Source organism: Danio aesculapii, chromosome 18, assembly GCF_903798145.1.
Source record: "Danio aesculapii chromosome 18, fDanAes4.1, whole genome shotgun sequence".
NCBI lineage: Eukaryota > Metazoa > Chordata > Actinopteri > Cypriniformes > Danionidae > Danio > Danio aesculapii.
In genome coordinates, this window is record NC_079452.1 from 48,160,401 (window position 1) to 48,177,684 (window position 17,284).

The following is a 17,284-nucleotide window of genomic DNA, read 5'->3' on the forward strand; positions in this document are numbered from 1 at the left end:
CAACGGTTAGCTGCTGACCAAAGGTGCATCTCATTATTAGTTTTACTTGATCTTAGTGCTGCATTTGACACCATCGACCACAATATCCTCATAGATCGCTTAAATTCTATGGGGGTCCAGGAACAGGATCTACAATGGTTTATGTCATACTTAGCTGACCATTACCAGTTTGTGAATATTAATGAACAGCTTTCACAAGTCAGACCAGTAAAGTGTTGGGTGCCTCAAGGATCAGTTTTAGGCCCTTTGCTGTTTATAATATACATGCTACCCCTGGGAGACATTATTAGAAGACATGGGATCAGCTTTCACTGCTATGCAGATGGTACTCAATTATATGTTTCAACTAAACCTGATGAGACATTTAAACTGTCTAAGTTAACTGAGTGCATTAAAAATGTTAAAGACTGGATGAACCACGATTTCCTTCTCTTAAACTCAAACAAACAATCAGAATTATTACTTATTGGGCCTAAATTCTGTATACAGCAGATTTCACATCTCAACCTGCAATTAGAGGGATACAAAGTAAGTATTAGCTCTACTATAAAAGATCTGGGTGTTATATTAGACAGCAATTTAACTTTCGAAAATCATATCTCCCATGTCACAAATAGTGCCTTCTTTCATCTGAGAAATATCACTAAGTTACGAACTATGCTATCTATCTCAGATGCAGAAAAGCTAGTTCATGCTTTTATGACTTCTAGGCTGGATTACTGTAATGCTCAGTTCGCTGGCTGCTCAATATCCTCTATTAACAAACTTTAGCTAGTACAAAATGCAGCTGCCAGAGTTCTCACCAGGTCTAGAAAATATGATCATATCACCCCAATTTTATCCTCCTTACACTGGTGCCTGTTAAGTTTCGTATTGATTTTAAAATATTGCTGCTTACCTATAAAGCTTTAAATAATCTAGCTCCTGTTTACCTAACCAAGCTTCTGTCTCACTACAATCCAACCCACTCTTTAAGATCTCAAAACTCGCTTTTGGTAGTACCTAGAATAGCAAAGTCAAGTAAAGTAGGTCGAGCCTTGCCCCAGAGACTATGCAGCACCACTGATGCGATCCAAGATCCGCTGCGAGATGATCCCAAGGTTTCCATAATCCTGGACCAGGCCATATCCTGAGCAGCTGCTGTGGTGGTCATGGAGGAGTGGAGAGCATGAGACTGATTCCTGTGACACTCCAGGTACAGACGAGTCTTCGCTGATGTCCAACGTTCTCCAGCCACCGATACCTAGACTGCAGCTCTGCACAACACGTTTGGCCATAGGAGAAATGGTCATGCCCAATTGAGCCTGGTTTCTCTCAAGGTTTTTTATCCTTCACTTTCGCCAATTGGTGAAGTTTTTTTCCTTGCCCTTATCGCCTTACCGTAGTTCGGGACTTGTAGAGCTGCGCATCGATGGATTTGCTCTTCAGTGTTTGGACTCTCAGCAGTGAATATTAAACCACATTGTACTGAACTGAACTTAATCTCTGAAAACTGAACTGACACTATTTCAAATCACTATAATCTTCTATGTAAAGCTGCTTTGACACAATCTACATTGTAAAAGCGCTATAGAAATAAAGGTGAATTGAATTGAATTTGCACAGCTAGTGTTTTTAAGCCGATGATAAACTTTTGGTGAAAGGTTTATCTGACTATTTTCAATTTCATAAGGTTCCTTTTACAGCATCAATGTTGTAATGTAATTCAAATATTATCAGTTAAATAGACTTAAGCATGCATTTAGTTGTTAAAGCATAAAAAGAGACATTATGTAATGATTTATGTAAAGACATAGTTGTAAATAGAAATCTTTTACAAAGATATACATTTCTTTATTCAAAGTTTGATCAATTTAATATGTCATTCAACCCCTTACTAACCCCAAGTTTTGAGTGATAGTATGAAGTATATTTTTGTCATGTTTTTTCTTCAATTTATTCATGAAGTTGTCTGACTCACAGGCTCCAGATGCATCTCTGGTTCCACTTTATAAGAGGCTTGTTCTGAAGAGTTTGTCCTCCTTGAACCTCTCTATGGAACTGCTCGTGCACGAGCCCTTTGGATTGTGTGATTATGATGGGGATGATCTGTCTACAACCTCAAAGGTAAACAGGCTGATAGTCACCAGTAATGGCATTGTAATTGGATTTTAAGTGGGAGCCATTACTCATTACTTCTAAAAGCAATACAAATTTATAAAATTATTGTATTTTATCTGGGTAACACGGTGGCACAGTGGTTAGCACTGTCGCCTCACAGCAAGAAGGTCGCTGGTTTGAGTCCCGGCTGTGTCAGTTGGAATTTCTGTGTGGAGTTTGCATGTTCTCCCTCTGTTCATATGGGTTTCCTTTGGGTGCTCCAGTTTTCCCCACAGTCCAAAGACTATAGGTGAATTGGGTAAACTTTTGTTTCCCAGTACTGGGTTGCGGCTGGAAGGACATCCACTGCATAAAACATATGCCAGAATAGTTGGCGGTTCAGTCCTCTGTGGCAACCCCTGACTGGATGAATGAATTAATGTTGCATGTGTATGATAGGTAAGATTTTAATGTTTTACATTACTATGACCCGAGCACCTGAATGTTTGGTCTTTCAGTCTAATAGTTTTTGTCTTTCTGCAGAGTCTGGTGTTGGCTGTTGGAGCTCAGCAGGAGTTATGGGTGCGTTTCAACCCCATGTATCAACAGGACCGCTACAGCCGTGTGGTTGAAGAAGTGCTGGAGTTCTGCTACCATGGCCATCCTCAGCAGGACAGGGTGTTGCTGAAGGGTGAGGTCCAGTTCCCAAATCTCAAGTTCTCCAGCACTACACTGGATTTCGGCTGCATTCTCAACAACACAAAATCACGACGCAAGCTCACCATGACCAACTGCAGCCCACTCTGCGTTTCATACCGTTGGGCCTTCCTGGTGGACCAAGAACAGTGCCATATTGGGTAGGGACAGCAATTGTACATTTTGATCTATACGGCGAAAGCCTCCAAAACAACATGGCTTTCATTGCATGGATAAAAAATTCAGTGGGACATTTTTCAAAAGATAATAGAGTGCCTCCTAATATGGTGTTTAGACATTTGGCATAAGCTAAAACAGTTAGAAGCATGTCTTTGCAAAGTAAACTTGGCTTTGCTGTGCTTTAATTTCAAGCCAGTGCATTTTGAATGTATCCCACCACAGAAAAAGGGCCCTATTGCATGGACTTAAACTGATATTTAGCAATTCAAAGGCTGCATAAGCAACCTCTTGAAAGAAATGTTCAAGGAGTATTGATTTTCTGTTGACAAACAACAACAAAAAATAAATAAATAAATAAACGGGGGAATTAAAAGACTCTTCAAAAGCCTCTAAAGATTAAGAAATCGATGCCTTGCTTCAGCACTCAGATGTTAAAGATGTACAGATGTCCAGTCAAGCCATGCAAGTCTTGTGAGGAAATGCAATAAGTTGCTGTAACTAAATAAACAGGCATTGATGTGTGACAGATTGATGCAGCTGATGGCTCACACTTTGCTGGTGGGAGCGAGCAGTGGAGAAGCATGCGATTAAATAATGGCTCATCATTATTTACAGTCTCTGAGGTGTTTAGCATTTTACAATAACCGTCAATCATGTGAGCTCCATGTTCAACAACAGCATTCAGTCCCCTGAAGGGGAGCCAGTGTAGAAACTGAGTAAGTTTTTAGACTAATTTATTAGTAAATCATATATATACAAAACACAAAACAGAAAGGCAAACGGTTGTAAATCAAATAATTTATTATGTAATAATTTTATTAAATGTAATATGAGATTTATATTTGATTTTGAGTCATAGTTTTTGTCTTTTGATTAAGATATCATTTAAATTTAGTATTATTTTATTATAAATAGTATTATTTAGTATTAGTACAAAATTTAGTCTACGAATAGTTCAAAATTAAACAAGTTATTGAAACATTTTATACAGAGTTTCTCGAGATCTTAAAAATGTCTTAATTCACTCTTCTACAGGCCTTTAAAAAGTCCTACAGGAATAGTTTCCCTCAAACTGAAAATTCTGTCATTATTCACTCATTCACTTGTCATAAATCTATGTTTCTTCTGTTGATCAAAAAACCTGTAACCATTAACTTCCAGTGTTTGTGCTTCTCACTATAAAAGTCAATGGTTACATGTTTCAAACATTCTTCAAAATATCTTCTTTTGTGTTCAACAGAAAAAGGACATATCAATGAGAGTAAAATTATATTTTTGGGTGAACTCTCATTAAATCACAGCAGAAGATCTTTAATTGTAATTAAGTAATTGTTGCATGCACTTCAAATATGAACATCTTTCTTAGTATTTTTCTCTTGAAATATAAATATCTTAACATCTTTAAATCAAGATACGATGTGAAGGGAATAGTATTTGAAAAAACGCTGTATGTCAATGGGGTATAAAAATTACTTTGCTGCTAAAATTAAGTTTTTTGAGCCCACTGGCTGTAAATATAAACTCAATCAACAGTTTTGTCACAGACAAAACAAGATTTCTTTCCTTATGTAATTTGCACTCACATAAATGTTTCTTGATTTAATCTTAAGACGTTTCTTATTTTAAAAAATCACTTTTTTGCTGTGTGATCAAAAAGTACAGTAACAGTTATTTTGTTTAATGACTTAAAAAGTAAAGTGGTACAAAGTTTTATTTGCAAACTCTCAAGTGCTGCTAAAACAGAACAACTCATTGTCTGCTTCACATAAATTTACATTTAGAGGACATATTGATGTATCGTGTTCCCTTAAAATTATTCATTAAATTTTCTTAGCTTACTCTTAAAAATGTCTTACATTTATCTTTATAAAACCTGCAGAAACACTTTTAACACAAAAGTAGTAAAGGAATTCAATGTCTTTGTTTTAGTGCATTGTTATGAAAAAGACATCCCTTCAGAAAACATTACTATTTTGTAGTAAGCCGATGGTATTATACCTAACCGTAAGTGCGGAATATGCAGATCACATAAAATTAAAAAAATAAATAAAAATGTAACATATTAGTACCTAAAAAGTACAAAAATGTTCCTCTTAATTTTTTTAGGTCCTAATATGTACTCTTTAGGTATTAATATGGACCTTTTAGGTACAAATGTGTACCCCCCAGTGACAGATTGCGTACCTTTATTTCTGAGAGTGTAGTATGTAGCTTCAGTTAAGTTTCACTCACACATTTGAGACATTTTGTACAGATGCAGTTGTAATATTGTTTCTTGTGTCTGATTACACATTTCCAGAAATAACAATGTAAGTATAGTCACTTGGGCAAAACCTTTTTAAATGATACAACTGTGTCTGATTTATACCTACAGTAAATGGTGTATTTTGTATCATAAAGGTACATTTAGGTACCCAAAGTGAACATGCACTCTTAAAGTCCCTTTAAACCGGAAGCTGCAATTGTTATTCTTTTCGTAGTGTGACACAGTTCCTAGAGAAACTGAATTTTAAATGAGCAAACGGTGGGCGTGGCTTGTTTTTTGTACCACAGGCTGAATGGACATAGTAAAGTATGGTTTTCATTCAGAAAGATCAGGAAAGGGGTTGTAGAAGAGTTATTTCAACCTAACAGATTTCACCTGCTCTTCATTTCTGTTTGTTGTCAAAACTGTCAGTTGGAGCAGCGTTAGCCATGCCCATTACCTCAAAATCACATCCTCTGATAAATTAACTGAAAACAAACAGGAAGTGCATTTTCAGATTTCAATTAAAGATTAGAAGACAAACATTTTTTTTGTTCTTAATGACATGCACAGATGAATTGTTCACCACAAAACTAGCAATGTGAGCTAACAAAAACATATGATTAGTTTTTAATTCTTGGGGACTTTAAAAATACATTTTAAATCCAAAATGCAGTTTTTGCATCAATTCCTTAGACAACCCATAATTGGGTTCCCAAAAAACCTTTTAGTAGAGTAGTTCATAAAGGAACCAATTTTTTTCTTACTTTAATTTTCAAGTAAATTTTTTTCAAGTATTAATTTTTTTATTTCCCTAAAGAACATTTTTGACTATACCTAAGTACCAAAGAATTCTGGCCCAGATTTGGCATGAATCTTGCACAGCAGGCATTTATCAGGCACTGGCATACAGCATGTGTTGTCAAACATGGCCCTGGTTTGGCAGAGGTGGCATACAATACTTGGACCAGATGTAAAATGTAGTAATTGGCCCAGATGTTGATATGTAAGCCATGTAATTGTGGCCTGACTTTACCCACATTTAAAATACATTTGTATTATTTTCAAATAAAGAAAAAAATTCTACCAATCAGGTCGCTTTGAGAAAAAGCACACCCATAGCATGCCTAAAGCGCAATGATTCATGGGTTTATCAATTTTAATGCAGTAGTGGCACGCTAACATATCTGGCCCAGTTCAGGCTCATTTATGGGTAGGGCCAGACAGAATCTGCGGATATGTTTTGCTATTTCTGCACAGAATTTTATAAAAAATCTGCAGATTTATGCGGAATGATTTTGGGAGTATCATAACTATAAATTTTATGTATGAAATAAAAAATAACTCCCTTTTAACTTTTATTTAATGTTTACAACGAAAATCCAATTACATACTTATTTCAAAGCATTTCTCTCATATAATATCTCTACTACATGACAGAAAATATTATCTTACAAACTGTATTTTAAATAAATAATCTGAACACTTTCATATCAGTCAATAATATTATTTAAATGAATTAAAAAACTGAATAAATATAAATTTACACACATTTACACAAGTAAATAAATCGACTCAATGATGGGCTAAAAATCTGCGGATTTCTGCGCGGGCAGATTCCCAGTGGCCCTACTTGGCCTAGATATGGTCCATGTTTGGCCCTTCACGTCCAGTCATGCACCGTAATTCACTGCGGCAGTGGGCCAAGCAAAGCTGATTGTGTGGGCCAAAGATATTTAGCTATATGAGTAAAGATCCTTTCCGGAAACACCAATGTCAATAAAGACTCTTTTTTTTTTGAGAATATTATTAGCTAAATGAAATGGTACTGCCCTTATGGTCATTTTTTATGTGACAGTTTTAATTCAAACCATTTTATCATCACATCAACGTGCACAAATCTCTTTGTCTGACATACCTAACACCCTCCCAGGGTTTCACACATGCCCATGCTTTCCTGGTTAGAAAATAAAAATGGCTTGCACAAAGCTTCATTTTAAATCTCAGCTTCTCGACAGCTTTAGGTTGAGTTTTTATAGTTTTAAATTGTTGTTTAGTGGCTGCCATGTCCTGCATCGGATTAATCGATATAGCCTCCACGGGGCTACAGTGCAAGCCAGTGAAGATTAATCACTTTCCGCACTGCTATTCGCTTCCTACCTCCTGCATGATCCAATAAGACTATGACCTTTCCTATCAATATCACAGCATGCATTGTCCAGCCTGCTAATTAAAAGCCTATCAGTAATTAAACCAGCAGGCAAAGCTGTTATTATTGCACCACTTCTTGATCCGTTTGGGCTCCTGGCACATGGCGGATTTCTTGCTGATGGACATTTTATTCTTTTTTTTCTCATAATGTCTGCAGCTGATTTGAGACTGATTACTTTCTTTTTTTTCTGGTAGGTTTTTTGATGAGACGAGCCGAGGGATTGACGGAGATGCTGGGGGGAAAAGAAAGGAGAGCGGGGAGGCGCAGTGGGAGCTGTTAGAGCAGAAAGAAGCTGACGGCACGACGGACCCAAACAGGTCTGAGAACAGCTTCTGTGTGAGACTAGAGGCTGACAACTCCCTGAAGCGACTCTGATAATAAGCAGGAATTATTAGGATACATATAAAGTGCGATGTTTACCCGAATCTCATCATGTTAGCAGACCTTTGAGTATTACCTCACCTCCTCGCTGCTTCTCGGAGTTGATAATGAGAGGATGAAGCGTAGCCTCCTACAGAATCATTAGATTACTCAAGAGCAGCCGTCACATAGAGTACGTGCTCATATCGAGGAGGGCAGGTAAATCGGAGGCGTTTGTTTAGCGTTTCTGGCAGCATATGTCTCCTGAGAGGCTCCAGCCTTTGAGAACACCTGCACCAGGCTTCCCTTCACTGCGTTAGCATCTGAAATGCTCTCAGTCATTTGTTCAGAGCTTTCAGTCTGGTTCACAGAGATGTCAGTAAACAAGCTACTACACTTATTATGCCTAATAGCATTCAAGCACAAAAGCTGCTGACTTCCATATGGATTTCTTGCTAGATATGGCTGATGTTTTCAGGGGTCCTGTGGAGCTTATTCATTATCTGTACTAAGTAATCACCTCCTGTTTAAACCACGTTTGTTACATTTTTTGATTAACACTGCCCCCTGCTGACTCCCTTCATAAACACACCCGCTTTTACAACCTACTTAACTACAATACTTTTATTTTGGACAGTTTTTACAAGATTTCTGATTCGATTTCTTGCTTGAAGTGATATATAATATTACACACTGATTCCATCAACTAGTCTCTGTATGGCTCTTATTGTATTCTGTTCCCTTTCTTTAGAGCCTGAGATTTCCTGTGTGATCTTTTCCCCTGATCAATTACACCCATTCAATTATTTAGTGCTTTCAGTAATAAATGGCCATCTTGACAGACCCAATTTGGTTTCCGCCTGACCCTTTAGGCGGAACTAGAATGTGGAGTTAGATGGAGATCTGATGATTGGTGAAAACCCCTAATAATGTGTCATTGTTTTTGTTTCGACAGGGAGACTGACGTAATCATACCTCAATTGGAAGAGGAAGAATTGCATCATGGTAGCTCCAATGGAAAGGAGCAAAATAGGACCTGCTCAACACGAAGGAGCGCAGAGCTGGGAAGCAAACCCATCAATCTCACAGCCAACGGGCATCCGAGTGTGGGTGTGAAAGAGGTTTGTATAAAGCCCAAGTATACTACTTTTTTTTTTTTACAAAGACATGGGCAAAAACTATACGTATATATAACAGACAGTTTGCTGCCATTACTATGAATAGGGAAAAGTTCAATGCTCAGTATGGCGAATTAATTCCCACCTTCAGGTAGACACATGGTTCTTTGTGAGGGGGTCTATACAAATTATCTTGTTACAGCTAGCCCTGTTGTTTGGCAATGTGCCTGTATTGATTTTGACAGGAAAAATGACATCACATCAAATTCTATTACATATCGTGTCCTTCCAGTGTCACCCTGCAGTTTTTGCAGCTGGTTCTGTTGTTCCAGCAATTGTAGCCACATCATTTGGTTTCCATTAACAGCCAGGAAATTGGCGCCAATCTTTTAACTTAATTATTTCATAAGCAATGATGGGACCAGTCACTTCAGATTTTGTTGCTGGATTGAGATATGTAATTTAATTGCGAGTTTGGCGAGCATTTTTGAGATTTCAGGATTCATTTATATAGGACTTTGGTCTTGGATGAACTGCCCAGAGGCGTTGCAAATATGGCCGCCAAGTGAACAGACTTTCATTTAAAGGGACTTGAACAAGGGTCCATGTAAAATGACTGTGATGCTATTTTTATAATCAGATCAGTATGCTCACACTGTTCATGTACCACCCTATTTTTGGGGGGTTTCCTGTACAACAGAGCTATTCAATTAGTTTGTCATGGGGGCCTGTTCATGAAAAGCATCCCAACTGAGGGGCTGGAGAGATATGAGTGATGACACAACAGCATATAAGAGCCCATATGTTGGATTTTTGCTCCTTAAGACACCTACATTGTATTTTTCTACATGTATTTTTCTGCGCACACATATTGACATATATTCTAATATTGGAAATAAAGCACTTACATGCGGAAAAGACGAGATATGTGAATGGCCCGCTGCTATAGTTAATCCAGTGTGCGTGCGTATTAGCCTTGGTGTATAAGTTCGGAACTTTAAACTAGCACACAGGTGGCATAACTTTGTTTAGTTGCAGCAGTTTCGTTCCGTGCAACAGAAACGTGGCGTTGAGAAGCCTTTAAGCTTAACTATCTAAATGTTTTCGACTGTTCGCGCCACTCACTCGCTTAATGTCAGGTGACTCACGCTTTGCGTAGCCTTCAACTGCAGCTCATGCTGTATTCAACAGACGCACGTCACTTCATAACTATAGCGGCCGTTTTTCGACTGAACAAAATTTATTTTTGATGTCTTGGTCACACTTTTTGGAGGGCCGGAAAAAATTGAATAGCCCTGTTGTACAGTGTAAAAACAGCTCACAAATAACCTTTGAATTGTTTTTGCAGTACTTAGTTTGTCCAGATGTCAACACTAAACTGTGCAGACGTTTCACAATGAGACGGAACAAAAAAGAACAACAAACTACCAAAGACAGCAAAAACAAGAGATGGCTGTGTTAATAGTTGCTTGTGTGAGGAGATTAAAATCAATCCAAAAGTCTGTTTTAAATGAGTAATAAGACCTTTTTTAGGAGACTTTGAAGAGAAACTGCAGATACTAGACACTTCAAGAGTTTGTGTGTTTGCTATTAAATAATGTGTACTTTCAAAGGCAGTGCATTGTGCAAATATATCTAAAGGTCTGACTTATTGTAATCCTACATTTAAAGTTCTTTTTTTTTACACATTACAATCATTCTCTTGTGTTTGTAGGTGTTTGATATCTCATCACTTTATGGGGAATTACAACCTGGTGACAGCAAGCTGGTGACCTTCTCATTTCTTGGTCATGCTGACATCAACACTCATGTGTTGGCATTGTGTGATGTGGAAGGAGGGCCCACCTATGAGATAACTCTCAAGGGTCAGGCTTCTTTTGTTTCATATACACTGGACACAAATGACATTGACTTTGGTTTGCAGGTAACTATATACTTTCGCCGTTCTAGCAGTAGGAAGATTTCAGTATTTATCAGTCAGATTTTTATCTATTTTGTTTCCTATAATTGCAGTTGTTTGACCACGTGGCTGAAGCAGAGGTTACTCTGAAGAACACAGGAAAAGTTGGATTTGATTTTTCTACCCTTAATGGTGAACAAGGACCTTTTGTGGAGGAACCCTTACCTGGTCAGCCTCTCATCATCCCAAGCAAGGTGAGATGTTCTGTGTATATATTATATATATATATATATTCTGTATGTAAGCTATCAGCTGTAAACACCAACTTTTTCTATTAACTCTAACCTATAAATCTATTAACACTCTAATGCGTGTTATTTGATATTAAGTTACAGATTTACTTAAACAGTTGTCAAGAGGTTCTCAACCTTTTTCACTTCGGGGCCCACCTTCTTCAAAAATTTTTGAAGGTCCACATCTGACATTTTTTCTGAAACTGTCTAGAGAAAATGCTTTTAAACCTTTATTTATTAGCAAAACATTTCTTTTTCTTGTACTATTTTTATATTATTTTTCTACAACATTTTATAAAAAACGATGTATGCATATATATATATATATATATATATATATATATATATATATATATATATATATATATATATATATATATATATATATATATATATATATATATATATATATATATATAAAATGTATTTTAATTTTTTATTTTATTTATTTTTTGCTCATGTGGGACCCAACTAGGAAAGCCCATGTGGGGCCCACTTGGGTTTGCCCATGTGGGAATTCCAGACACCTACTTGTGACCCTCATAAGCAACTTATATGGGATTGATTTTGTTTGTCCATGTCTAGCATGTTTAATTGTGATGCTTATTCTGAATCTGCTTGGGTTTGCCGATGAGGCATCTAAAGCCATGGTAGGTACTTGTTTTTTGTTAACAGTTTTGAATTATCACGTAATAATGATTAAAATTGCCTAAGTGCACATATTTAAAAAATATATATAATGGCTACATACTGTGTATATATAGAGAAAATTAAATATAGAATATATAATAATATATATAATTTTTTTTTAAAACACACACAGATTCAAAGCTCCTTAATTCTACTGGCAGTATTTGGGCCTTTTTTTCATAATAAATGAACCTGTACTGGACAAAGATGACAAAAAAAATCTGCTGCTTTGATTTTGACTGACTACTATTCTACTACTACTATTATTTTATTGATTGTATTCAATAAAATAAGCAAAAAATAATGTAAAATACAGTAAAAACATTCCAAGTCTATTGAAACACATCGATCTGAAGGCGGTTGGGTTTTTAAGATATTATTGGAATTTGCTAACAGTTCACTAAAACACCACCAAGTCTCGCTAGATCCTCCTATATGTGTCCATTATAAAACACTTGCACTCGCGTTGTAAAACACTAATTTGGACAACTATGCTGAAATTCTAAAAAGTTCACACAATGAGAGCACGAACAGTTTGAAAATCAACGGAGGTGTGCGACTCTGATATGAGACTCCCTGCAGTAGTCAACACACAGAATATCTATCAATAAAGTGAAACCTGACATTTCTTTCTTTGCAAAGGTGCGACCTAAATGAATCATGTGTGTTTCTTCTGAAAGGGTCATCTGGAGCCCTATGCAGAAATAAAGCTCAGTGTTTACTACCTTCCTGGGATCCCAGAAGTTTTTCACAAGACCTTTCAGTTGCAAGTGGCCTTCTATGAGACTGAGAGCATTACTGTTAGAGGAGAGGGAGTTTTCCCACGACTGTGTCTGGACCTGCCTAGAGACCTAAGTAAGTTATTCTCAGTCATATACAGTACTACTGTTCAAATATATGTGGTCAGTAAAAATAACTTTGGAACAAATTAAGGAAATTAATTATTAAAATAAGTAAGGACTCTGTATATTGAAGAAAAGTGCAAGTAAAGGTATTTATAATAATACAAAATATTTCTATAGCAAATTGAAAAAGAATGAACACAAATTTTAAGCTATATATATATATATATATATATTTTTTTTTTTATGTATATATTATAACAATTTCTGAAGGATCACGTCACAATAGCTGTTTCCATGCAGAGATGCAAATTAGACTTATGCGCAAAACTGGAACATCCCATAAAACATTTGCGAATGAAGCATCCTCCCCAACCAATGAGTAAATGTCAACAAATCATCACTTCCTGATAATTTGGTGTCGAATATCAAAAAGAAAAATGGAATTTGCTGTCGTAGGAGAAGCCACTGTGGACCTTTTCTTATATAATGAATTATTTTTGACTCGAAAATGCAACGAATGCACGAAGATGAAATTGTGAACGCATGGTGGCTTTCGGAAGTTTGAGATTGTTCTTTGGGAACACAGCCACTCAGGACAGTTCTGCGAGGATATACCAATGCACCACTTTGAAGTTGAACATTGGCTAAGGGATTTTAGAATGACCAAAACAACATTTCAAATGTTTTACTATGTGGTCAGTCCACTGCATGCATCGTGCACATTTTGACTTTTTGATGCGCATGATGGAATTTATTTTGTAAATGTGTTTCTATTGTTTCTTATCGGATAATCCACTTATCTTACTAGGTTGTGTACATTTGTTTTTAATGTGCATTTTCAAAATGTATGCACACCTTGATATTTCCATTAAGCATTGGATAAAAATAAAATGAAAATGAAAAATTTTTTCATCAGAAATAATTTAGCCTTGGTGAGCATGAGACACTTTAAAAAACATTAAAGTATTGTATTACAGTATACACAAACAAGAGCCAACAACAGAGAAGAACGGGTTTAAACAATCAGAAATCATAGTAAATTAGGTTAAAAACAACACAGTAGCTAGAAATTAAACAAAAAAGAGCAAAGACTTGACCACATTAAATTTGTTGCACAGCTATTTCTAAAGTGTCGAAATTATGGTGGCTTGAGAAAGCCAACATACTGTTATTCTACATTAACGTATTATTATTCTTCTGTCTTCTTCTTCTTCTTCTGAGACTAATTTCGATATGCATGTCTTCCTAGACCGTTCATACTACAACCACCAAACTAACACCAAACCTCCAAACTGGTCTGACTCTGGTTGCTATATATTTTCCAACTGATCCGACTTATGGTTTGTCAAAATCTGACCCAGAAAATTCGGAAAAGTCCCATTGACTTAACATTGGACCAAACATTGTGACCTCATAATTTTACACCAGACTGTCATACAGACTTGAAGTTGGGTTCATTTAACTCAGACTACCAATCTGCCAATCATTGATGACCTTTCAACTTACTAGCCACACCCTAGCAACTTATTATGGCACTCTAGCAACTGTCCCATAAACTTCCATTATAAAAATCTGCCATTGACTTTACATTGGACATGCTACAACATACCAATTCATGCTAACGACATACTAATCCATACTAGAAACATACTAACAAACATATAAACATACTAATCATACTATAAATATACTAACAACATACTAATCTATACTAGAAACATACGAACAAACATACGAACATAGTAATCATACTAGCAACATGGTAATTCATACTAAATTTATGCTAACAACATGCTAGTTTATACTAGAAACATGCTAGCGACATGCTAATTCATACTAGAACCATGCTTACAACATGGTAATTTATGCTAGAAATGTGCTAGCAACATGCTAATTCATACCAAAGCCATTGTAATTTATGTTAGCAACTAACAACCTCTCAGAACACCTTAGCAATAACCTAGCAATGCCTTAGTAACCACTCAGAACACCCTAGCAACCGCCTAGCAACACCTTAGTGACCACCTTGAGCACCCTAGCAAAACCTTAGCAACCACTTAGAACACCCTAGCAACCTTAGCAACCACTCAGAACACCCTAGCAACCACCTAGCAATGCCTTTGCAACCACTCAGAACACCCTAGCAACCGCCTAGCAACACCTTAGTGACCACCTTGAGCACCCTAGCAAAACCTTAGCAACCACTCAGAACACCTTAGCAACCGCCTAGCAATGCCTTAGCAACCGCTCAGTGGTCGACCTAGCAACCACTCAGAATACCATAGCAACCACCTAGCAACACCTTACAGGGTTCATACGGTCATAGAAAACCTGGAAAAGTCATGGAATTTTGACATGCCATTTTCAAGGCCTGGAACAGTTTTGGAAAAACAGAAAAACCCACAAAGTTTTAGAAAAGTCAAGGAAAACAGATATATGTATACTTGAATATCGGTTATTTACTTCTTTTCTGTCCTTGGCCAATCACATACTATCACATTATTAGTGCAGTGTAAGCATTATCTAAATTTGACATAGATAAACATATAAATTTAAACTAAATAAATTGATGCGTGTTTTACAATATGCTGTAATAAATTTGAACCTGCATTGTTTTTGTTTTATCATGCATATGTAGACATTGCATGAAACATTACATCCTAAAAAATTTACTTGAAAGTCTTGGAAAAATCATGGAAAAGTCATGGATTTTTAGTAGTAAAAATGTAGTAGTAAAAATGAACGCTGACCTTAACAACTACCAGTCAGTCAAAACACCCTAGCAACGCCCTAGCAACCATTCAGAACACCTCAGCAATCTAATCTCAGTCTCTCTATGCTTCAAACTTCTTAAAACTACTTTAATCCTTTAAACTTTAAAACTACTTCAAACTTTCAGACGAGGCTTTCTCAAGCCACCATAAAGTTTGTCTACGAACTTTACTTTTCTAGTTTCAGTTCTATGAGAAACAGCCTATTATTTTTCTAAACAGTCAAACTATTCTCCCTGGTACATAGTAGTAAACAGGCGAAGGAAAATCCTACTGCTCAAATAGTTTTAAAAGAGAAAGTAAGTTAAAGTTTTAGGTAAGAGTTTAAAGCCAGAAAAGCAGAATCTGCATTACTGTAAGTGATTGCTCAAGTCGGACACGTATAAATGAATAAACCATTCTGAGGGCATCAGAGCTTCACAAAATGATCGTGCGCACGTTGAGAAGTTCAGACAGGATGTTTTAAATTCCTGAATTTGCTCCAACTTTCACTCTCATCAAATACACTTGAAAGGAGTCCAGCTCTGCGTCCTGGCTCACCTAACCTTTAATCAAACACAGCCGCACCATGCCAGCTTGCAGACAGATATAATGGCTTTGACCTTGAACTATCTCAGGCCCTGCGCTAGAACCGTTCAAACCTATTCCCTCTCTGATCCGCAGCCAGCCCCAGGGAGTGCTATTTATCTCTGAAACAAGCAGTTTTGCTCTCAGTGGGAACTGAGGTCTTGCGGTTATAAAGCAAATGGTGCAACTATTATTAAGGAAGGAATGCTGTGCTGTTCTCTGATTACCTATTGATCCGATTCTGGGCTGTACTAACACAGGCAGTTTGTAGTAAACAGTGAAGAAATTGCAGGCTTTGTTGCTTAAAAGATATATTTACATCAGAAGGTCAATACTTCTCCGTTTAGTCACACTATAAGGCCCATAAGGAAGAAATTGCTGAATTTGTAATAGTGGATATAGAGCAGACTCAACTGTAAGTCTGTTTTGTTGCTGTTTAGAAGCTTTCTAGAAATAAATAAATGAATGGATATTAAATCAAATGAAATTGTCAAATCTGATTTACAGATACAGTTGAAATCAGAATTATTTGCCTTAATTATCAGAATTAATAATAATAATAATAATTATTATTATTATTAAATATTTTCCAAATGATGTTTAGCAAAGCAAGGAAATTTTTACAGTATGTCTAACATTTTTTTTCTTCTGGAGAAAGTCTTATTTGTTTTATTTTGGATAGAAAAAAAGGCAGTTTTTAAATTTTTAAAGACCATTTTAGGGTCAAAATTATTAGCCCCTTTAAGCTAATTTTCGATACTCTACAGCAGTGTTTCCCAACCCTGTTCCTGAAGGCACACCAACAGTACACATTTTCAAGCTCTCCCTTATCCAACACACCTGAATCAACTCTCCAGAACATTAGAAGAGACTCCAAAACCTGAAGTGAATGGGTGAGATAGGGGAGACATCCAAAATATGTTCTGTTGGTGTGCCTCCAGGAACAAGGTTAGGAAACACTGCTCTACAGAACAAACCATCATTATACAATAACTTGCCTAATTAACCTAACCTGCCTAGTTAACCTAATTAACCTAGTTAAGCCTTTAAATGTCACTTTAAGCTGTATAGAAGTGTCTTGAAAAATATCTAGTCAAATATTGTTTTCTGTCATCATGGCAAAGATAAAATAAATCAGTTATTAGAAATGAGTTATTAAAACTATTATGTTTAGAAATCTGCTGAAAAACATCTCTCTATTAAACAGAAATTGAGGAAAAATAAACAGGGGGGCTAATAATTCAGGAGGGCTAATAATTCTGACTTCAACTGTATGCTAATGTAAACATTTTTATCTGAATGAAAATCTGTCTTTTTCTAATAATCTC

At 36.4% G+C, this 17,284-nt stretch overlaps 1 protein-coding gene across 1 annotated transcript in view; it reads left to right on the top strand.

The window, feature by feature from the left end:
* hydin (HYDIN axonemal central pair apparatus protein) overlaps window positions 1–17,284 on the top strand; it is a 145,276-nt gene that overhangs the window by 67,359 nt on the left and 60,633 nt on the right. Inside the window, exons 21-27 of the mRNA XM_056478776.1 lie at window positions 1,963–2,106; window positions 2,623–2,936; window positions 7,607–7,729; window positions 8,728–8,893; window positions 10,605–10,814; window positions 10,904–11,044; window positions 12,454–12,628. Coding sequence (XP_056334751.1) covers window positions 1,963–2,106; window positions 2,623–2,936; window positions 7,607–7,729; window positions 8,728–8,893; window positions 10,605–10,814; window positions 10,904–11,044; window positions 12,454–12,628 — 1,273 coding nt within the window. The remainder of the gene's footprint in view (window positions 1–1,962; window positions 2,107–2,622; window positions 2,937–7,606; window positions 7,730–8,727; window positions 8,894–10,604; window positions 10,815–10,903; window positions 11,045–12,453; window positions 12,629–17,284) is intronic.